Source organism: Lacerta agilis, chromosome 17, assembly GCF_009819535.1.
Source record: "Lacerta agilis isolate rLacAgi1 chromosome 17, rLacAgi1.pri, whole genome shotgun sequence".
Classification (NCBI taxonomy): domain Eukaryota; kingdom Metazoa; phylum Chordata; class Lepidosauria; order Squamata; family Lacertidae; genus Lacerta; species Lacerta agilis.
In genome coordinates, this window is record NC_046328.1 from 8,334,708 (window position 1) to 8,359,007 (window position 24,300).

At 41.4% G+C, this 24,300-nt stretch overlaps 1 protein-coding gene across 1 annotated transcript in view; it reads left to right on the top strand.

The window, feature by feature from the left end:
* EP400 (E1A binding protein p400) overlaps positions 1-24,300 on the top strand; it is a 79,388-nt gene that overhangs the window by 9,552 nt on the left and 45,536 nt on the right. The window contains 12 exon segments of the mRNA XM_033136096.1: positions 2,257-2,344; positions 2,700-2,807; positions 3,588-3,982; positions 6,744-7,046; positions 8,892-9,077; positions 11,111-11,251; positions 11,896-11,977; positions 12,662-12,714; positions 13,464-13,521; positions 22,258-22,347; positions 23,822-23,923; positions 24,041-24,234. Of these exon segments, the coding sequence (XP_032991987.1) occupies positions 2,257-2,344; positions 2,700-2,807; positions 3,588-3,982; positions 6,744-7,046; positions 8,892-9,077; positions 11,111-11,251; positions 11,896-11,977; positions 12,662-12,714; positions 13,464-13,521; positions 22,258-22,347; positions 23,822-23,923; positions 24,041-24,234 (1,800 nt within the window).

Sequence of the window (24,300 nt, forward strand, 5' to 3'; positions counted from 1 at the left end):
ATAGTCAGATGTATGCACAGCAGACCTTATGAATTGTTGGATTAAGTTGTGGGTGCCAGAAAATAGAGTGAAAGTTATCATGCCCTGCAATGAAGGGTTGTGCTCGAAATAATGGTCTGGTTTAGATGTAATGGCAAACCATGATTGATTGTAAGGTGAGCGAGCCTAACTCACATACTGTTTTCTCTCTCTTTTTCTCCTGAGAGGAGGACAGCTTCTGCTTTGAACTAAGCACAGTTGTGGGACCTCCTGTATAGCTGTAACTATAGCTTGTTGTTCACAAATCAAGCTGTGGTTTGGTATCTTGGTTTGTTAACTAACCGCAGTTAGAGCAAACCATAGCTCTCTGAGTTCAGAAATAATGGAATTGTGGCTTAGTTCAAAACTAAAAGGTTTTGATCATAGGAACATAGGAAGCTGCTTTATACTGTCATGTCACTGGTCCATCTAGCTCAGTATTGTTTACACTGCTGGGCAGCATCTCTCCTGGGTTTCAGGCAGAGAAATGGGGAGGACATAAGTTTGAGGCTTTGGCCAGCTCATTCTAATGAAGACAAAGTGGTGTTGCCCCCCCCCTTAAGCAAGCCATTATGACAGACTAGGGTGCCTCCTAGGCAGAAAGGCAGTTCAAAAGTTTGTGAACAGAAAATGTCAACTACAATTAGTGTGTTTATGGGACATCATTTTAATGATATTTTAATTGCATATATTCAAATATTAAGAACTTGTTTTGTGTTCCACATTGTTTCGAGAGAGGAACACTTTATTTGGTATTACAATTTCTTTTATTATTTTGTTCTAAACCATATCTTTATGGCAAGCATCAATTCTTTACACAGGGTGAGGTTTTATTTGCATCCTTGCCTGATATATCATATGTGCACCAGGTGTTACCTCCTGTAAACAAAACGAAACAGAAACCTAATGTCTACAAGTATATCTAAATCTGTAAATCTAAATTTCTGTAAAGCTAAATTTCATGCCAACACACACATTCAAAGGAGAATTCAAAGTAGGACTTGCTTCCAAATAAATGTGCTTACCGGTATGTACTGGTGCTAATGGTAATACATACACAATTTGTAGCAATGTTAGATCAAATCTTAGACACTATTACCTGGGAATGAGGCTACAGTCCCACATCCCTTTATTTGTGAGTAAGCCCCTTGAATTCAATGGGACTTACCTCTGAGTAGGCATGTGTAGTGTTGCAATGTTAGTTGGGTTCTTTCCATTAAACATTTTACACTATATTGACACTTCCATTGGAATTTAGAATAGCTCTCTGACGACAGCAGTCTAATGACCTGTTTGCTCCCATCAAGACAGTAGTGGCTATGCAGTTCCAGAGAACTAGAGACACTGACTACATGAGCAGATACCTGCCCAACCTGCTGCCCTCCAAGCGTTTTGTACTACAACTCCCATCAGCACCAGCCAACATAGGCATGTTCAGGGGTGATGGGAGTTGTAGTCTGAAACATCTGAAGGGCACCAGGTTGGGGGGAACCAGTGGGGGAGGCTTCATCTCCTGCCAGTGGGAACTACAAGCCCTCCCTCCACTCAACAGGCCTATAATAATGATGGACTATTTGCCATTGTATGGTGATTGGATTAATGAATCACTTTTGCTGGTACCCACTTTGTTTTCAGATTTGTGCCTCCAGTATCTTGAGGATTGGTCTTTCCTAACATTGTTGTTTTTGCATACATTGGCATCTACTGGTTTGGGGAAATTGGATGGTCCCTGCGAGCTGAGGGTGGCGGGAAGGGCAAAGAATCTTGGTGTGATTGGTTGTAGTATTGAAATCACCACATTCTTGGTGTCTCTTTGCGTGAAGCAAAAGAAGGTTATGATTTCATTCCAGGATCAAGCAAATGAAGGGTTTCAGCTGTGGCGGATGAACCTTTTACCTTAACTTTGCTTTGCTAGGAAAGAGGGAGAAACCTGCATAGATTTCCCTTTCTGTAGCATTAACTGTGTCATAAAAAATAAATATTCTTTGTAAAATGGATTCAAAATCATCTTTAATAACAATCACTGAAAGCTAAGAGGTAAGTATATTGGAGTTGCTTTACATTCCTTCATTATAGACATGTTTTAAAAAATGGCCAGCAACTCTTGGACAGATTTTCCCCTAGATTTTCTCATGCACCATTTTTCTTATTTAAAGAAGGGTTCGTGCATATAAGGTTCTGTCAAAGAAGTTGAGGATTTAATTGAATTCTGACTGCTCTGTTTTTGTTTTATAATAGCAGGCGCATGCAGGGACTCCAGTAACAGGAACTGTGAATACCATAGAAATTGAAGCTTTTAAGAGACAACAGGCGCTGACATCAGCAGGTATGGTTCCTTTCAGTGGAACTTTGATCATCCCTTTCGGCTATTAACACCAGGACCATCTTAAGTCTAGTGCTTACTTTTTAAAAAGCGTGCTTCATTGTGACCATGTGGCCTGTTCATTGCGATGGGAGTTTTGGCTTGTGCCATGTGCTCCTCCCACAGCCAGTAAGTTGGATTTCACGTGGGCATGGTGTGCATTTGAGGCAACTTACTGCCGTGATGCTGTACTTTTCCACAGTAGAGTTGTAGATAAACAGAAAGCCGAACTTAAAACTCACGGGGCATCTTTTTAAAACACTGTAACCTGAACCCCTTCCACTATACCCTGCCGTAAATGGAATTTGAATATCACCAGATTCGTCTAAGAGACCCCGAATTGAAGTGGGCCGTCATGGGATGGTTTTTCAGCATCCAGGTGTGACTTCAGGAGTCCCTCTTCAACAACTCATGCCAACAGCACAAGGTACTGTGTTGCCACATGCCAACTGCAGATTAATTTAGCAAGGGGGGGCGTTGGCACCAGAAGCAGAAACCTCACAAAACACAGTCCTTCTGAGATCTCTGGTTCTGCCCTATGCTTTCCCCTTGTAAATTAATATTTGGTGTGAAATGCCTCGTTCCCTTCGAAGGAGCTGAGTGGTGGGCTCCAGTAGTGCATGTGGGCCTGGAAAATGGCCACGCGAGTTGATACAGAATCATTCACTTGTGAGTTTTCCAGTTTGCAAGAAGGGTGGTTCTCTTGTAGACGTTTTTCATTTTAGTTCTTGCATTTGTGCGTGTTTTTGTTTTTTGTTTTGCTTACAATTACCATGTCAACAACATTTTAAGACCATAGGACATGTAGGTGATCATTTAATAAGGTTGTTCGTGTTGTGTTGTGTGTATGTGACTCATTATTGGAAAAAAAACCATAAGTTTTTGTGCATGGTAGATTGACATTGACCAAATTTCTTACTGCGGTTCGCCAATGCTAATCTTATTTTAAGTGATGCTGTAGTGTGTCAAAGTAAGTACAGTCGTACCTCCACTTACATATCCCTCCGCTTACGTAAACTTCAGGATACGTAAGTGGCAAACCAGGAAGTATATTTCTGAATTTTTGTCGCATGCGCAGAAGCGGTCCCTCCAGTTGCGGAAACCTCATTTTTATCTCCTTGACATGCTCTGCCCTCTGGTGTCCTATGAGTCCCAAAGCCTTGGCTTTTGTAATTCAAGCTCTTCCCATTTTTCTTCTTGCTTGCAGGTGGAATGCCTCCCACCCCTCAAGCAGTACAGCTCACAGGGCAGAAGCAGAACCAGCAACAGTATGACCCCTCCAAAGGGCCTCCTGTGCAGAATGCGGCAAGTCTCCACACTCCTCCGCCTCAGCTGCCTGGGAGGCTGCAGTCAAGCAATGTCCCCCTCCCACCTCTCCCAGCGGCCCTGCAGCTTACGCAGCCGCCACAGCCGCCGATCACAGACTCTTTGGCGCAACCCCAGATTCACGTGAAGGCCCAGCCGCAAAGCGTATCCGTTGCCGCTGCGGTGACGCATGGCCAAGTTCAAGTGCCACTTCAGCAGCAGGTTCAGTCAGCGGCACTTGTACAAGGACAGATAACAGCCCAGGTATCCCAAGCACAAGCTCCATCACAGCAACAGGTATTTGGGCAGGAGCATGTGAAAATGTAGCCTTGGTGAAAAGTCTATCCCAAATGTTAATTTATTTATCTATCTATCTGTGCAATCTCAGGAACTTCAGCCTGCACTTCTGCAGGCAGCACACTGTGTCCATTCTGCATTTGTAAGACGTAATTCCTTTGGTGTGGTAGCACCTGTACTTTGCAACTCCCTGCCTATTGATATCAGGCAGGCACCATCACTGTTCTCCTTTGGACTCGCCTGTTGAAGAAAAAAATGTCTTTCAGAAGACGACATGGATGGTCGCCAGATTCTGTGTATAGAAGCTGTGTGTAGGTGCAGACCACCCCCCCCCCCAATTCAAACTAGTTCGTTAAGAAAATCCCCAAACTTGGTCCCATGGGCAATTCTGGGTCATTTCTCTACGGCAGCTTATCTTAAAATTTTTGTGTCTACACAATTAACGCATTTATAAATTTTAATTTTACTGTTGTACAATGTTTTAAATGTTTGTTTTCCTGCCGGGATTGTACCCCCAAGTGTTTTTTATAAGCTGGTCTCAGACCGTAATAAATTATCTATCTATCTATCTATCTATCTATCTATCTAATTCTCCTTCAGTAGGCCTGTTAGACACATGATTTTTTTAAAAAATCAGGTGTTTTATTGTGTTATTTTTAGATATTTTTTACAGCTTTAAATTGTTTCAAACGTGTTATCATTTTATTTTTTGCAGCCCTGAACCCCCTTAGGGAGGAAGGGCTGGATATAAGTTGAATGATTGCATGGAAAAGTAAGGGGCTGGCAGGTCCCATCTAGAATTATATAACTGGCCAGTCGCATGTGTGTTTTGCAGCTGACCAGCTTGATCCTTTTTATGGAGGGTAAGCGGTCATGCAAACAGGCTTTAACACAGGGGTACCACTAACTGAATTATTTTCTATTCAAGTGTGATACCTGGATACAAAATGCACAGGGTGTACACATGTGGAAATGCACACATGTGTGATGTCAGCTGCTTGCCTTCTTAAAAATATATGCAAGATGGGCAGCTGATCATTTCCCAGTCACTGCTCACATCAGGAGAGAACCAGCTAAAATGCATAGGCATTCATATCTGATACAGTATACAGGTGAAACTAGAAAAATTAGAATATCGTGGAAAGGTTCATTTCTTTCAGTAATTCAACTTAAAAGGTGAAACTAATACAGTAGTGCCCCGCTAGACGAAAATAATTCGTTCTGCGAAAATTTTCGTCTAGCGGGTTTTTCGTCTTGCGGAGCGGCAATGACAGCCGCGCTTCGCAAAACGAAAAAAAAAAGACGAAAAATTTTCGTCTTGCGAGGCAGCCCCATAGACTTTTTCGTCTACCGGGGCAGCCTTCCGCTAGACGAATGCCTTCGTCTAGCGAGTTTTTCGTCTAGCGAGGCATTCGTCTAGCGGGGCACCACTGTATATGAGATAGACTCATGACATGCAAAGCGAGATATGTCAAGCCTTTATTTGTTATAATTGTGATGATTATGGCATACAGCTGATGAGAACCCCAAATTAACAATCTCAACTTGGGGGTTTTCATCAGCTGTATGCCATAATCATCACAATTATAACAAATAAAGGCTTGACATATCTTGCTTTGCATGTCATGAGTCTATCTCATATATTAAACTCCAGTAGCTAATGAAAACAGTTGCTTACATAAATGAACTTTTCCACGATATTCTAATTTTTTGAGTTTCATCTGTATGACTTGCATACATGGTTCTTACACATCATAACCAATGCCTATCTAGGTGCTCATAGGTGATCTAGATTTGAACATTCCTTATGGTTTGCTTCCCACCCCCCAGGTAAAAGCTAAAGTTAACAACCAGGAGATTTCTTGGAGTATGTGTATGTAACTGACATTGTTCCCCAACACTCCCCTGCTTTTCATGTTTTATGGTGCAGTTGCAGGTGTTAGAATCCAAACCATGTAGTCTGAACCCCTGAATTGGCAGAGAGTTTTCATTTGGAATGCTTGCTGCACCTTAAAAGCTATAAATGAATAAATTCATGAGAACAAACATCTTTAAGGTGAATTGACATATGACGTTTTATTATCTTTTATCTTCTGTCAGAAGCCGCCCAGGATGGCTGGGGAAACCCAGCCAGATGCATAGCTGTCAACTTTTCCCTTTTCTTGCGAGGAATCCTATTCGGAATAAGGGAATTTCCCTTAAAAAAGGGAAAAGTTGACAGCTATGCAGATGGGCGGGGTATAAATAATAAAATTATTCATATTAGTAGTATTAGTATTATTAGTGTTACTTACATGTGTATATTTGTGCACCCAGAGTGAGGCTAATCAAGATTAAGGATGTCTCACTTCTCAGTGGCTTCCATTGACTTCCATAGAACAAGGAAAAAGGATGAGATGGGTGCTGCTTTGGGGGACAATGAATGCAAAGGCTACCCTCAGTTTCTGACATTGGGTGGCATGGCCTTTACTTGTAGGTAAACTGTAGCTCTTCAAGCTTGGGATGGTGCTTGCTTGTGTGCTCATCTTTGCAATACAAAAGCATCGCAACAGGCACCTCACAGGCTAAAACAGCTGGTGTTTCCTATGTGCTGTTGTAACTGGCTACAGTGGTATTTTCTTTGAAACAGCCTGGTTTGCATAATTAGGCCAATATTTGGTCGGTGTGTCTTTGTATCATACTGTAATACAAATGGCAGCAGTGTCTCACTGCTGAACCTCTTTCATTTTGTCTTTTTAACATGGATGTGTGCCTTTCACAGGCAGTAACCCCAGCGCGACCTTCGGCAGACACCGTCCAAAATTCCCAGCGTCTTCCAGCAAGTGTGCTTCCTCCTACCTCGTCCAACCCACCAGCAACTGTTTCCAGCATGGCACCACAGCCCACTTACCCGGCACAAACCAGTCGAACTTCGCCAGCGACAAATAAAGCAACTTCTCCTGTTGCTTCCAAGCCCCCAGGCTTGGCTGTGACAGCAGCACCAAAGATTCAGAGTCCGGCTCAAAATACAACAGTTCTAGCACAGGACAGCTCCCAAGAGAAGCTGGCGGAACAAGTTAAGCTGGTAAGAAAACCCACCACACAATCCGATGCCAGAATTTCCAGTATGCACACAGATTATTCATTATTATTATTTTTAAAAAAGAGAAGCTTTGAGGTGATGGCTGGATTCTTTTGCTGCTACATGAGAATATTTGCAGTATCATCTGCCTTACGATTAGCGGTAATGAACAAGGAGCACCCTTTGTTAGCATTGTTGAGTTTCTCAGAACAACCATCCCTGATTGCAGATCAAAAGCAGAACTTGCGTTTGTCCTCTAGCCGTGATTTGATTCCAGACAGTTGCAACGGTTTCTTTTACCATACCAGTTAGACATAGTCCAGGAAAGATTACTTTAGGTGCCTCTCCTTCCACAGGTTTCCTGATCTTTCAGATAGCGGCTAACCACAGGGCACCCATTCTCAATCCTGATAAACTGATAAGTAACTACAGATGCCAGTCTGATGGGATGTTTGTAGAAATTGGAGCTCTTGGTAATATCCAGAAGTCAAAAATAAAGAATCCAATAACTCTGGCCAGGCAGGAGATCAGTTTTAAAGTCTTTAAACAGTTTTATTATTATAGTATTGAAACAAATTCCAGTTGAAATAAATTCCAGGACAAGGCCCTGTTTCACTAATACTTTGTCAGCTAGATTTTCATGGTCAAGGTGTACCAGTTCTCTGTATGCCTACAGAGGCATCATAAAGCTTAACAGTATGGTATATTCCCTACTTTTCCTGGGCGGAAGGATAACTTAACCCATTTCCTACTGAAAGTCTGGTTCAATCCAAAACAGAAAGGTCATTCGTGACAGGTGCCCATTGTGCCTTTTTATTTAAGTGGGTCTTTTAATCCAACTTACTTCCATTCTTGTTAGTGTTAAGTACTGCCCCCTTTTAGACTGTTGCAATCTTCAGTTTCGTGTTAAAATTGGATGGTTTTCTTTATTTTACTCTTTGTGTTTTATTATTATCAACATCACACACCCCAGTGAGTTTTACTTCTCTGTGCTTCAGTTCAGTGAAATAAAATTTTCAGCAAAGGGTTGTGAAACTCTAGAAATAGGCACAAACCTGCCTATTGAGATCAAGACCCTGACTGTATTCTTTTCAGCACCTGCTTAAAACATTCCTGTTTAGACAGACCTTTCCAGATGCTTAGAAAGTTGAAGTAATTTTAATCTTTTGTAAACCACTTTACTTTTTTTTTTTTGCAATCGAGAGGTGTGTGAATTTTATGAAATAAATCAATGCACAAAACAATAGGAGCTGCAACAATATGTTGCAGTGTGGAGTGCTTCTGTTCAAGATTATAGGTAGCCAGCCATACTTTCTTTCAAGGTAGTCTGTCCCATTCCCCCACCTCAAAAGTCAGAATTCCATGGCCACTGAGAATGCAGTGAGCTATTTTGGGGGGTCTCTCCAGTTTTTCTCCCTGACTTTTTTGGTACTTTTGCAAACATTGAGGTACTTCTGCAAATATTGATTATACCTTCTACCTGTGTGTTGCTGGTTCCATTTGGGCTACATAATGATCTGTTCTTGGAGAATGAGTTCCATATCGGTATGCATACTGAACTTTTGCCTGCTGCATGTGGAGAAACAGAATGTGGTGGGAGCAGCCTCTCTCTTGCTTCCTAACTCTTTATGTGCCTTAATCACAGCCCTCTTCTTAAGCCACACCAGCATGTGTGTGGATTCAGTGAGCTGTAACCCCTCCACCCCCTGAAATACATTACATGACAATTTTTCAGGTAGCTGAATTACCTTTTCACCTGTTGCTGTTGATGTTTTCTTTGGCCTGTTGGAAGCGCAATTTATTTCCAACAACACCCATTTTTATTGCTTGCTTGCTTGCTTCAATAAGGAAAACCAAGTCCATCAACGAATAGCAGAGCTGAGGAAGGAAGGTTTGTGGTCTCTGAGACGGCTGCCCAAACTTCAAGAGGCTCCCCGACCCAAATCTCAGTGGGATTATCTCCTGGAAGAAATGCAGTGGATGGCGACAGACTTTGCTCAAGAAAGGAGGTGGAAGATGGCCACCGCTAAGAAGGTATTGTTGTGTTTCATTTGTACTGTATTGGCAAAATGTTGCTGTTAATTAAATTTATGTACCCCCCTTCATCTAAAGATCACAGGCACATTACAACATAAAAACTCAAAACCACAAACTACTTAACATTATAACCAAAACAACACACCCCCCAGACACATTTAAAAGGCCGTAGATGGTTTAATCAACCCAAGGCCTGGTTGAAGAGGAACATTTTTGCCTGGCGCCTAAGGAGATGTAATGCAGCCACCAGGCGAGCCTCCCTGGGAAAAGCATTCCACAAATGGGGATCCACCACATGTTCTCTCATGGAGTGGGCACACGGAGAAGGACCTTGGGTGATGATCACAGAATATGGGTTGGTTCATATCGGGAGACGCGATCCTTGAGGTATTGCAGTCCCGATCCGTTTTAAGGCTTTATAGGTCAAAACCAGCACTTTGAATTAGGCCCGGAAACTGATTGGCAGCCAGTGCAGTCAGGTCAGGATTGAAGTTATATGCTCAAACTGTCTTGTGCCAGTGAGCAACCTGGCCTCTGGCCTTCTCGGTGGCTGTTTCCAGACTTAGGAACTTTCTCCCTAGAGAAGCTAGACTGGCTCCCTCCTTACTTTTTCTTCTGCTGGCAGGTGGAGATTTTCTTGTTTCAGCAGGCTTTAGGGAACTGACTGCTTTTAATGAATGGGCTGGTGCCATGCTGCTTTTTGTAATTATTTACATGGTTTTAATAGATTTTTAAAGTATGTATATAGTTTTAATTTTGTCAGTATTTAATTGCTTTTTAACTATTTTTTAAATATGTTTTTAGAGGTTCTTATTTTTATCTGTAAGCTGCCTCGAGTCCCATCAGGAAAAATAGTAATAGTAATAGTAGTAGTAGTAGTAGTAAAAATAACAACAACAAATCTGCACCAGCTTGTTTCCAAACCATCTTCAGAGGCAGCCACACGCATAACACATTGCAGTAATCTAACCTAGAGGTTACCAGAGCATAGACAACAGAAGTTAGGCTATCTCTGCCCAGTAGGGGTGTGGCTGGGCCACCAGCTGAAGCTGTTGGAAGGCACTCTATACTATCAAGGCCACCTGAGTCTCAAGTGACAGCATTGGATCCAACCTGCAGCTAGAATAGGAACAGCCAAGTTCTGTTCTGAGGGACTGCACGGTTTTCCAGACTGTAGACATGGCCGCTGTGTTGCCTCACAGATTTAGGGTTTTCTATTTCTATTTTTTATTTTGTTGAGTATAATGGAGGTTTTCCCTCCTGGTTGTGATATTGAAATTCCTGGTCTCCCCTAACAAATGGTTAATATGATTGTTCTTAATATGGCGTGTAAGCCCTCAAATGACCTTTGTTAACAAAGAGCAAAGCCTGCAGTAAGCTCTTAATGCTGGGAAAGCTTAAGTGACAAGGAGGTCTCGATACCCTCCATGCTAGGGAGCTTCCGTTACAATTTCAGAAGTAACAGTGAAAACCTAGTTTTGGTTTTTCCACATCCTCTTATGTTTGACAAAGTCTAATTCCTTTTCCAGAAATGTCCTGTTTCTGGCTTCACTTTTGACAGTTTGCTTTTCAGTCCCACAAAAGTGGAGCCCATAACCAACCCCCAGTGTACATGAAAGCTTCCAGGATCAGTCCCTGACACTGCCAGTTTAATATATTGGGTAGCAGGTGGTGTGAAAACCTTTTGCTTGAGACCCTGGAGAGCCACTGCCAGCCACAGAAAAGCAGCCTTGGTGCTCTCCAGATGTTGTTGCACTCTGAGCTCCCATCAGTCCCAGTCACTGTGGCTAATAGTCAGGAGTGATGGGAGCTGTGGCTCAACAACATCTGGAGGGCACCAGGTTAGGAAAGTCTGGAGCAGACAGTAGTGAAATGGATGAACAAATAGGCTAACCTTCCAGTGTTCCTGGAAGCTGGCTACTCGATAATTAGATATGCTAAAATGGCCATACAAGTAGTTGTAAAAAAAACAAAAGTGTATTGGCATAGAAGAATCCTTTCTCATTGTCCGGTGATTTTATTTTTATTAGATGGTCCGGACCGTGGCTCGATACCATGAAGAAAAGAAGCTTAATGAAGAGAGGGCCAGGAAAGAAGAACAGAACAAGCTGAGGCGCATTGCTGCGACGATTGCGAGAGAAATAGAGTATTTCTGGTCTAATATTGAGCAGGTAGTGCTTTCCTTCTTTTCCTCTGTCACTCAGCAGTCAAACGGCATTGGGTTTTAAAGCCTTATGCCACAATCCTTCAAAATAAAACCTTGCCTGGAAATAAGTCCTGTTGTGAACCCAGTGAAACTTAACTTCTGAGTAGACATGCAGTAGACGTTGCGTTGCACGTCATGTTTAATTATTGTTTATTTAAAATATCAAATACTTCATTTAAAGCATATTAACCTCCTATTTGAAGGCTCTTTGAGTGGCTTCCAGTGATTAGTAGTAAGGCAGTTACAGGTAGGTAGCCATGTTGGTCTGCCATAGTAAAAATAAAATAAAAAATAAAATAAAAATTCCTTCCAGTAGCACCTTAGAGACCAACTAAGTTTGTTCTTGGTATGAGCTTTCGTGTGCATGGCTCTCTTAAATCTTCTTCATCTTTTGTTGTTTTCTTCACTGCCTCCTGAATGGAGGAGCAGAGTGAACTGCTGGCAGCTGCTCCATTGCTGGTGTGGAGGGTTGCAGTAGGTAGAGGAGTACAAGTAAAAATTGGATGCCCCGAATTGTAGAATACAACTGCCTTATCTCCACTAAGATAGTTTTAAGATCTTCAATGTCAGTTGATTGTTCTGTCTGTCACATTTCATACCCACCTTTAGGTTGTGGAAATAAAGCTTCAGATTGAATTTCAAGAGAAAAGGAGAAAAGCATTAAATTTAAAGAGACGACATTCCAGGAGAGGTAAGAACATGGGTGGAGAAAGGGAGTGTGCAGTAGGTGCGGTTCGCCCCGGGTGTCACCACTGAGGTGGGTGACAAAATGCCAGGCGGCATTCACCGTGGTGGCTGCAGTGTGCCTGAGCCACGCGTCTCTCCAGGGAGAGACGCGGTGGCTTGTGCGTGCGCAGGCTCTGCGCTGCCCAAATGGTCAACCCAATGCAAGAAAAAGGAAGGTTGACAGCTATGATTCTGCAATGCATTTGGAGACGCCTTAACTAAACAACTACCCTAATCTGCTTGCTCTCTATGCTGGTCCTGCTAGTGCTGCTGTAATCTTCATTTATTAAAGGGTTAAAAAATTTTAAAATACAAACTTTATAGGACAGGCAATGCTAAGTGTTTCCCTTACATTGCAAGTTATAGACAGTTTTTATTCTTCTATATTTGTTTTAATATTTAATATTTCTTGCATTTGCATTGTGAACTGTGGAAGGTTCACAGTAAACCCTGAACACAGTGCCGCTCTGTGCTCTCTCCATGAATACTCACCTGATCTTCTTTACTGTGCAAGAGTACATAGCATTGGGTCCTTTCTGATTTTATGTATTTATTTCCCCCTTGTTTCTAGGAAATATAAAATATAGGCTAATAAATGCAGGAAGTGTTTAGTGATTTATAAGAGGCATAACAACTAACAATTTTACAGGTAAAGATGCAAGACATTTAGAAGATATTCTTATGGACAAAGAAACAGACTTGGTAAGATTATCTATAGGTTAATGGCTTTTGCAAATAACAAAGTTATCATAGATTCCCCTAACTAAATCCCGTGGGATGCCAGGTGACACAGTTTTTGCACACTGTTTCCCAAGCACTGACAATCAGCTGATTATCAGTGCTGAGGAAGCCCTGTGCACACACTTCCTCACCCAAACGCTACCTTTACTTGCCCTGCATCTGATCATATACAGTGTCAGTGTACGGCAGGTGAAACAGCCTTGTAGGAGTCCTGGTGGGCCTCATTAGGCCTGCAGGTGAGCAGTTTTCCAACTCTGATTTATAGAGAGAGGTCCATATAGAAATATATCTTTTCCCTGTCCTCTTCACCCATAGAAGCAATGTGTTTCAATAGCTTGGTTAAGATCCTCACCAAGTTTGATTTGGAATAGTGAAATGTAGTAACCCCAAAGAAGCATGAGCTCTGTCCATGGCTCTTTTAGTTTTCCAGCTATCAATCATGTCATAAAGTTGGCCCACTTTATGGATGGGGCTTGGATCTTACAAATATCAGGAAATATGCCTGGGTTGTAGGAATCTTTTTGTCTTCCCTTTGATGAAATTAGCAGGAAGAAGTAATTGCATTTTGACTTTAAACTTAGGGACCCTTGTTTCAAATAGGAAGTATTAGATAGAGGTCTCCTCTAGATTTTACTGTGTGTTTGGCATGTATGCCAGTTGTTCCCTTGCTGTTTTTAAAATTTATTGGAAACATTTATATGTATTTTCAGGGGCCATGGACACCTGGAAGAAAAAGAAAGGCAAGCACATCATTGACAGATGATGAAGGTTGGTCATTTAATATAGTAATTTTCAGCCCCACTGTTTTAATCTTAGCTTATCTCACCCATTTCTCTGTAAATCTGATAAAACAGACGGGGCCTGCACAAAATGGTGAGGTGTGGAAAGCTCCTGTTCACGGTGCTCCATTGCATTCCCCTTATCTCTAGGTTCCCTACCACCACACACAGGTCAGTCAGCATTCTGTGGCTACTGAGCATGCTCAGTCCTCACTGGGCTCTTATAGGGGGAGGGGATTGTCACCTCAAGGTATTCTTCCTAAAGATTTCTTGGTACTTCTGCAAACCTCGTGAGTTCCCTGACCCTGTCGATGCCTCCCACTTGTCCATGGATGGTGCCATTTTGGCTTTGTAAAGGATAGGGACTCATATAGCTGCTTTTCAGTCATACAGTTCCCAAGGGTGGCTTAGTGTAATTTAAATCGCTATCACGATGGAAAAACCACACCAGAAACCCTAAGGAATTAGTGAATTTTTAGAGTGGAAAGAAAGGGAGAGAAAAGTACAGTTTAAAAATACAGAAATCGGTTAAATGCCACTAAATTATTGCTTTGGAAACTTCAAGTGGTGCAGAATTCAGCGGCCAGTTTGCTCACTGGGGCAAGACGGTTTGAGCATATAACTCTAATCCTGGCTCTGCTGCGCTGGCTACCAATTAGTTTCTGGGCCCAACTCAAAGTGCTGGTTTTGACCTATAAAGCCTTAAATAGCTCAGGACTGCAATACCTCAAGGACCACCTCTCCCCATATGAGCCAACCTGGACCCTGCGATTGTAATCTGGTCCTCCTACATGTGCCCTCTCCACGAGAGAATGGGTGGTGGCTCCCCATTGTGGAATGCATTCCCCGGACTTCCGGTTAGGTGCCGAGTCAATGGCGGACGGGAGTCCGACGGCTCCGTCCTCCGCTAGGCGATAGGGACCTCCGTGCCTGCGCCACGGGTCCCTTAAAGCCACGGGAAGAGCGTCCCGTGGACCGACGGCTTCGTGGGTCCCAGACGTGCTGTCTCCGCTCCTGATTTACCCTCGTAAGGGGGAGAATCGGGCGAGCGGAGCCCCAGCACGGGACTGAAGAAGCGACTGCCTGCGGAGGATCAAAGCAGCGATCCCGCCAGACCTGAGCACCCGGCACTTCCTACATAGAAATCTCCAAAGAAACCCTGTAAGTTAAAGAATTGGATTATTTTACAAGTTTAAAGAGCATCGCTTGCAGAGGGAATTGCAAAAGGAAGCCTGTTCCCTTTGAACTGTTTGCGCGAGCTTGGTAGCGTTAAAAGATCAAAGCCGCGACTAACGGGAAAGTTTTGCGAACTCTGCCAAACTTTTTAAAAGTGGATTAAAAGTTGTTTAAAGGATGTTTAAGGACTTAAAAACAGTTGATATGGCAAAAGAAGATGCCCCTCACCCTCTGGATTAGGATTCCGGGTCAGTAGCGGGCTGTGATACACTGTTGCCATTTTTTCTTTGTTGGTGTCTCAGTGACTGTTTACCAGTGGAGACATTTTGACTTCTTTGTAACCAGATACAAGCTACTTTATGGACTTTGGTGGTAACACTGCAAGTTAGAAACTGTTACTGACTTGGGCTATATGAAAATAAACCCTTCTTGGCTTTAAGGAATTTATATTTTGAAAAACTTTAACTCCTTGCCTAAAAGCTGGATTTTTGGGACTGGTGTGGGCTCCTGGCTCAGCAGTCTCTTTGTCCTCAGAACTGAGCTGCTGGCCACCTGGTGTTTACTTTTGGGACTGTTGGCCTTCTGCTGTGAATGTCTGAGATTGTTACCACAGCAACTGGAGTGACCTTGAGATTACAATTGCAGAGCTCACAGGACATGGACACTAGATCAAAAACAACTGGTGCTAGCTCTGCACAAAAAAGAGGTTCTGTTTCCCTAACTCTGCAGGAACAAATGGAGAAATTGTTTGCTAGTGTGGCAGAAATTGCTGCAGGACTGAAAAGCGTTACTGACGGGTTGAAACAGACACAAGATCAAGTCTCATCAGGAAATACAGCAGTGAATTCAGCAATAGAAAAATTGCAAGCTGATATAAAAGCTGATATTAAAAACTCTACGCAGACCCTGGAAAAATCAATTGGGCAAATTGAGGAGAACGTAAAGAAAAATAGAGAAGAAATTAACAGGATTGGGCAGGAGGTGACCACCTTGAAAAAGGACTCAGAGGAATTTAAAGTGGTCAAAGAAAAAATAAAAAAGGTGGAAGAAAAATTGGATAATTTGGATTTGGAACAGATAGAGAATATTGGAACACGACAGAGAACTGTTGAAGAGTCTCTCGCTTTTCTGCAGCTACACCAGAGAGAGGGCAACATTCGCTTGAGGGGTCTTCCAGAACTGGAAGGGGAAGACCTAAAAGCCTATATTGTGAACCTATTCTCAGGATTTTGGGAGGTAGAAGAAGTTAACGTCTCAGCGCGCATAGTGAAGGCCTTCAGATTTGGCCCAAGAGGTTCCAGAGGAAAGAAAAGTAATAAAACAGTTAGTGACTGCTTGATTGTGTGTCACGACCGACACGATAGGGACTTTTTTCTGGACTTGCATTACAGAAACAACCTGGTGGTAGAGCAGAACAAAGTAATTTTTTATAAGGATATCCCCAGATTTTTCCTTGACAAAAGAGTTCCTTACAACGATTTGGTAACTGAGCTTAGAAAAAGGAAAATTCCCTTCAGTTGGGAATTTCCAGAAGGCCTGGCATTTACATTTGAAGGAAAAAAGATAAGAATAAGGTCCCTAGCGGAGAAGCAAAAGTTTTTGGACAAGCACTTGGAACAATTTAAAGGTACACCACTCGACCCAGCACAACTCTACAGGTTCCCAGAGGTATTTCCACCACCGCCGGGACCACCAAGTCTACCAAGTCCAAGCCAGGATTCAGAGAAAGATAAGAAAGGAGAAGCAACTGGAGGAGAAGGCTAAAGAAAGGAAAATGGCGCTCAAGTTAATGACATGGAATGTCCGGGGATTGAATCAGAGACCAAAGAGACGCAGAGTGTTTTACAGCATAGAAAAGAAGAATTTGGATATAATATGCTTACAGGAAACCCACATAGCCCGACGTCATAGAAGATTACTACAGAACAAAAAATTAGGCCAAGAGTTTATATCATCGGATAAGGTCAAGAAGAGAGGAGTAGTGATATATGCAAAGGAGAAATATAGCCCAAGACAGCTTTTTAAAGATGAAGAAGGGAGATACATCGCAATTGAAATTAACATACAAGGCGAAAAACTTTTGATTCTGGGACTTTACGCACCAAATGATGGAAAGTCAATTTTTTATAAGAAAATACATGATCTGCTGCTGGACTATTTGGATTACAAATTAGTTTGCCTTGGAGATTTCAATGGTGCAGTTTCCACATTAATGGATAGATCTCAAAGAACCAAATTAACGAACGATGGGAAACTCCCAAAGACTTTTTTCGAAATGGTGGACAATTTGAATTTGGTGGACTCTTGGAGATTAAAAAACCCTACAGATACAGAGGCAACTTATTTTAGTGAACCTCAGCAGTCATGGTCGAGGATAGATTATATTTGGATTTCGAACGAATTGGCTCCAAAAATACAAAAGGCAGAAATCGGCCCCAAAACTCTTTCAGACCACAACCCGGTACAGTTAAATTTAAAACTGATTTCCAAGGATTCTTTTAGATGGAGAATGGATGACGCTTTGATGAGAGACACCAAGCTAGTAGAAAGAGCGGTGAAAAAGATGAAAGAATATTTTCAGATAAATTGGAGTTCCGAAGTGGAGAAAAGAACTGCTTGGGATGCAAGTAAAGCTGTAATGAGAGGATTTCTCATTAGTGAAAAAGCAAAAAAGAAGAGACAACAAAATGCAGAAATGGAGAGAATATTGAAATCAATTAAAGAGAAGGAAAAAGAATTAAGAGGACATCCCAGATGTGTTAAAATTCAAAAAGAAATCAAATACTTGCAATCCCAATATGCCAATATCATGAATCAGGACATTGAATGGAAAGTGAAAATGATGAAGCAAAGAACATTTGAATCGGCTAACAAGTGTGGAAAACTACTAGCTTGGCAATTGAAGAAAAGACAAAAGGCAAATGTCATTAATACTTTGGTAGTAAATGGAAAAAATGTGGAGAAACCGGAGGAAATCAGATGGTGTTTTCAAAGATTCTACAAGCAACTGTACAAGGAGGAGAAGATAGATGAAGTAGAAATAGACCGATTTCTGGAAAAGAACGGATTGCAAAAAGTCCCAGAGGAAAAATTAGCTACTCTCAACCACCCAATATCGACACAGGAGATAGAAGATGCAATAAACAACATGCAATTAGGGAAGGCCCCAGGACCGGATGGATTAACAGCAAAATACTATAAGACATTGAAAGACTGGCTATCGCAGCCACTAAGAGAAATTTGCAACAAGATACTAGAAGGAGATAGGGCACCAGAGACATGGAAGGAAGCCTTTATCACACTGATTCCAAAACCTGATACTGACAAGACTCAAATGAAAAATTATCGTCCAATATCCCTCTTGAATGTGGATTATAAAATTTTTGCAAATGTATTGGCTACAAGGCTGAAAAGAGTGTTGAAAGACTATATACATAGAGACCAAGCAGGTTTCTTGCCAGGTAGACAAATTAGCAATAACACGAGAATTATTGTGGATATCCTAGAAAAACTGGAGAGGAATATAAATATAGATGCGGCACTTTTGTTTGTCGATGCAGAGAAAGCATTTGATAAAGTCTCTTGGACATTTATGAAAAAGAATTTGGAAAGGATGGGAGTTGGTGAAAATTTTTTGAATGGCATCAAGGCCATTTATACAGAACAAAAAGCTAAAGTAATAGTAAACAGTGTGATATCGGAGGAGTTCGAAGTTGAAAAGGGAACTAGACAAGGGTGCCCTATCTCCCCGTTACTTTTTATTACGGTCCTGGAAGTCCTCCTAAACATGATACGAAAGGACAAACAGATAAAAGGAATCCGTGTGGGAGAGAAGGAATACAAACTACGCGCCTTCGCAGACGATTTGATGTTATCCCTGCAGGAACCGGAAAGCAGTGTCCCCAGAGCCTTGGAAGTAATTGAACAATTTGGACTTGTAGCTGGTTTCAAATTAAATAAGCAGAAAACCAAAGTTTTAGGAAAAAATATGAGTGCAGAACAAATTCAAAGAATACAGGAAGGCACTGGCCTCAATTTTGTTAAAACAGTAAAATATCTAGGTATCAACCTCACAACCAAGAATCTGAACCTGTATAAGGACAACTATGAAAAACTGTGGATGGAAATAAAGAAAGACATGGAGATATGGACAAGATTGAAATTGTCGTTAATGGGAAGAATTGCCGTGATAAAAATGAATGTCCTACCAAGGATGCTGTTTTTATTCCAAGCCATACCAATTCTGGACAAACTGGATTGTTTTAAGAAATGGCAAAAGGACTTATCAAGGTTTATATGGCAGGGCAAGAAGCCGAGAATCAAGTTTAAGATTTTAACAGACTCTAAAGAGAGAGGAGGCTTTGCCCTGCCGGACTTAAGACTTTACTTTGAAGCAGCGGCCTTTTGCTGGTTAAAGGACTGGTTCAAACTAGAGAATGTCGATGTATTGGACTTGGAAGGACACGATAATATGTTTGGTTGGCATGCATACCTTTGGTATGACAAGGTTAAGATACACAGAACTTTTAAGTCTCATATAGTTAGAAAATCCTTGTATCAGGTCTGGAATAGATACAAAGACTTGTTAGAGAGAAAGACCCCTAGATGGATTTCTCCAGTGGAGGCCAAAGCCTATAAGAGACCGAATATGTCTGCAAATTGGTTAAGATATATGGACATATTGCAGCAGGAAGGGGACTCTTTTAAGCTAAAAAGCTACGACCAAGTGAAAAGTCAGGTCCCCGACTGGCTGCATTACCACCAGGTACATGAAACATTCAAAATGGACAAAAAAGTTGGTTTTCAAGTAGAAAAATCAAAACTGGAAACAGAATTGATAGAATCGAACTTTAAAAACCTTTCCAAAATGTATAATCTATTGCTAGAATGGCATACGAAAGATGAACTGGTAAAATCGTCAATGATAAGTTGGGCGAAAGATATAGGACATAACATTATGATGGATGACTGGGAGGGATTGTGGCAAAAAGGTATCAAATTTACGGCTTGTCATGGTTTAAGAGAAAATATAATGAAAATGGTTTACAGATGGTATTTGACACCAGTTAAAATAGCTAGGATGAATACCAAAATGTCAGATGTATGTTGGAAATGTAAACACGCGAAAGGTACCTTTTTTCATATGTGGTGGTTGTGCCCAGCGGTGAGTGCTTTCTGGGATAAGATTTACAATGAATTCAAGAAGGTAATGAAGGTTACCTTTTGTAAGAAACCAGAGGCATTCCTTCTGAGCATAACTAATGAGGAGATACCCAGTCAGGACAGAGTGTTCTTTATGTATGCCACAACAGCAGCTAGAATTTTATTGGCAAGAACATGGAAAGGCGAAGAGATACCAACAGTGGAAGAATGGCAGATGAAGATGATGGAATATATGGAACTCGCAGAACTGACCGCCGGAATCCGGGACCAGAGGGAGGAGAAGGTGTCACGAGATTGGAAGAAATTTAAAGATTATTTAGTTAAATCAGTAAAATTGAATATTTGAGCAGAATCAAATAGAATAGCGGCTTTAGTAGGTATAAGTTAGATAAAATTGCTATTAAGATATTTTGGTGTGAAAGACCTAATTGCTAGAAAATGTGTTAAGATTTGGAGTTTTAGTTAAGATATGATTAAGTAAAGTAAAGTGTACTAAAATTGAGTAAATGTGAATAGAATAAGATACAAAGCTACCTAGAAAATATAAATGATTTTGAAGACAGTGGAGGGAATGGGGGAAGTCCCCTAAAATAGAGAAAATAGTAATAAGAGAAGTAAGAGGATAAGTGTTAGTTTATAGGTTTGTATATGTTTCTTTTTACTGTGATTGTTGGATTGTGTTTTTGTGTTGTGTTTATGTATTGTATTTCTGTATTGTTAATGTTGTTGTTTATGCTATGTTTTTCCTTTGCCTTAATAGAAAATAATAAAATCTTATAAAAAAAAAAAAGGAATGCATTCCCCAAGGAGGCTTGCCTGGCACCTTCATTACATCTCCTTAGGCGCCAGGCAGAAACGTTCCACTTCAAACAGGTGGCCTTTTAAAAGGGGTGTGTGTGTGTTATTGTTTTGTTTGTTGTTATGGTATGTGTTTTTTGTGTTATATTTTAAACTGCCTTGGGATCTTTGGATGAAGGGTGGTATATAAATTTAATTAGATGATGACGTAGCAGTAGATAGAATATGACCACGAAGAAGGTTATGTCATCTCTGGTAGCTGCCTGCCTGATCTCTGAAGGCATGAAGACCCGGATCAGGTCCTCTAGTGAAAGTCTGGATCCTTTTGGGGGCCTGGTGGCACATTAAGAAATAATGAGAAATTGTTATAGGCACCACATAATGCCCATTTCACTTAAAGGAATACTGGTCATGCTCAGAGAGACACTCCTCAGTAGGCAAAATACCACATGCGCTCCCCCACAAAACCACAGGCAGCAGCTAGCTCCTTTGAAACAAACCAACAATATACTACCACCACATTCATAATAAAAATAAATAAAAAATAGGCATACACAAAAAGCAGGAAGCACCCCTTCTCAAAAAGCAGCAAACAAAAGGTCAGTTTCCCCTCCATTTCTCAAACTTACTGGGTAATGGCAGCATTATCAGGAGTTTCATGCAAAAAAAGGTTTCCCTGTGTTGCAAGTCTCAAGCAGAATATGAAAAAAGGCAACACGTAGACCAATGTATAGGGCAAAATGTTTCTTGTACAGTGGTGCCCCGCTAGACGAAAATAATTCGTTCTACGAATTTTTTCGTCTAGCGTTTTTTTCGTCTAGCGAAGCAGCAATGACAGCCGCGCTCCGCTAAATGAAAAAAAAAAAAGACGAAAATTTTTCGTCTTGCGAAGCAGCCCCATTGACTTTTTCGTCTTGCGGGGCGGCTTCCGCTAGACGAATGCCGTTCGTCTAGCGAGTTTTTCGTCTAGCGAGGCATTCATCTAGCGGGGCACCACTGTAATGTCAAATAATAAATAAATATTGCTGTATATTATTTGACATTACAAGAAACATTTTGCCCTATACATTGGTCTACGTGTTGCCTTTTTTCATATTCTTATCAGGAGTTTCAGCAGGAGGATGAAAAGCTCAGATGCCTTTCCAGCTGCCCCACTCTCTCCCTTTCCTTTTAAAAACGTGAAGGGAAGAAGGCAGGGCAGCTTAATGCCTACATATTGTTTTCCAGCCAGTCCAGTTGTTGCCCAAGTTTAAAAATAAAAAAGTTCCAAACTTTAAAAGGTTCCAGACTTAAAGAGAGTATCAGCAGCTTAGTTGGTGCTAAGGGTAAGTGTGTGTACGTATCTGGGGGTGCTCTTGGAGTTGGAGCCTACAATAGATGCTGGTCCCTATTAATGGCAGTGCAACTTAGGTGAACGTATTATGAATGGGTGTATCTTTAGCACTATGTTAGATTTTTAGTTCTTTTTACAGGGGCAGGGTGGGAAGGCTATGTATTGTAACACTAAAGGGGACAAGCTGAATCTTACGCCAGCAACATGCGGCTTCCTACACTCAGCTTGATACATTGAATTTGTGTTGTCTTCCAGTTGAAGATGAAGAGGAAACCATTGAAGAGCAGGAAGCAAAAGAAGGCAATGTCAATCATCAAAGTGAGCTATCCACTTTGGCAAAGGAAGGTGAGTCCAAAGACTTCTAAATAGCATTTCCACTGAATGACAGAGAATATATGCTTGGTTCCCCCCCCCCCCTTCTCTTTGCATACTGCTTTCAGCCTTAGCATCACTGATATTCTTGTTGACTTCTTATATATTTGGAGAGGCAGTAGGCTAGACTCTTTTGGAGTTCAAAACGCTTTCCAATTCATATGCTGGAACATGGCACAGATAAGAAATGCATGATCGTCTGGTTCACACATAGCGAATGGTTTACTGTGAACAAGCTGATCTTTATGTTGTTTCTTTTTAAAAATATATATATTTTTATTAGTTTTGTAAGGTTATAAAAAGGATAACATCATGCTACATTTTATACAGAAGATTAAAAAGAGATAAAAGAAAAAATAACAATAGATTCTTCTTACATACATAACTTACATAACATTATTGGGTGACTTCCCTCGGCCCCCCATCTGAATTTCATTTCCTTAATAATCTCTAGCAGTTTCTATAAACTAACATCTTAACCATTATACTTCTACAACATATAATTAACCTATTTCAAAAAATATATAGCAAAAACCTATAGCTACTTCCTAAGGTGACACTAAATATTAAATCTTTATGTTGTTTCATTTCTCCCTGCTAGTACACGGAGAAACAAACCCCAATCCTTGGCTTAGTCTTCCATCTGTACCAGTGAATTCTGGTTTGTTTTGCTCCAAGCAAACCATGATTGGCAAACAAAGAACAAACCTTGACTTATTACCATGGTTTGTTTTGTCTGTGAAACAAACCATAATCACTGGTTTGGACATAACGCTAAGGTATTGTGTTTGTAGCGAAGGAGGTTAGTCAGGATCAGGAATCTTTCTCTCTACCCTCCCCCCTCTACTTCCCATCAGCCATAGATGCTCCTTTGGTTAGACCTGGTCATACTACCACATATTGGTTTGAGCACTGATGAGACCGGCTGTGGAAGGAGCATAGAGATCCAGTTGGAAAAATCCAAAAACCTGAGAGAGGTGATAGGGGAAGAGTGGTGTGGCATACTCAGAATGCCCCCGTGGCTGAGAAAAAGAAATCCAGAAGGAGGTTGAACCACCTTCCCCCTGGTCAGACTCTGCATCTGTGAATGAGTCCTCTTTTTCCTCTCCCAGCCCTCCTAATGCCTGTGGGAACTCTGCTCTCTGGTGAGCCTGGGCATATAATCTCATTTGTGATCTTAATTAAATTGAAGCTTGAGAATGCAGACAAAAAAGGCCTTTTCTGCTCTAAAAACTAATACCTTCCAAAATGACACTGCTGCAGCCATCTGTGAAACATTTTTTTAAAGCGTTCTGTTGATGTTAACATGAAAGCCTCACGTGGGTGTTGATTAGGAAGTACCCTTTTAAAAATAACATTGTCCCGTCTAAAATGGTTTTCGTCGTGCTCTGCTTTGGTGCCAAGTAACTGCAGCGGCATCACACTTTGCTTTTTCAATCTCATTCAGCTGAACTGTCTTTGGATGATTTGGTGAAGATGTATGAAGGTGCCTTTGCCGAGAATTTCCACTGGCCCCAGCCAAAGCTTGAAGAAGAGACTAGTGAAGAAGGTATATTTTGGTGGCGTTTCATTCCAAAATGCCATTGAGCTGCTCCGGCCTTTTCAGGTGTTACTCCAACGATTTTGCCTGTGCGAAATTGATTTGTTTGGTGTATTGTTTTGTCAGAGATGGAAGACCACACAGCTGAAAGAGAGAGTGTCCAGAAGGAAGTTATCCTGATTGACTCTCTCCTTAGCATTGATCAGTATAAGGGCGCCGAGAGAGCAGTTCCTACTAAGAAACACGGGAGGGACATCGCAGAGGTAGCGGCTGCAGCAGAAGCTCTTTTGCCAAAAGGCAGCGCCCGGATCACAACTTCAGTAAGTATTTTCTGTTCCATTTGTGGCAAGCAGTTGACTGCCTGTAGAGATGTCCCCACAGCATTC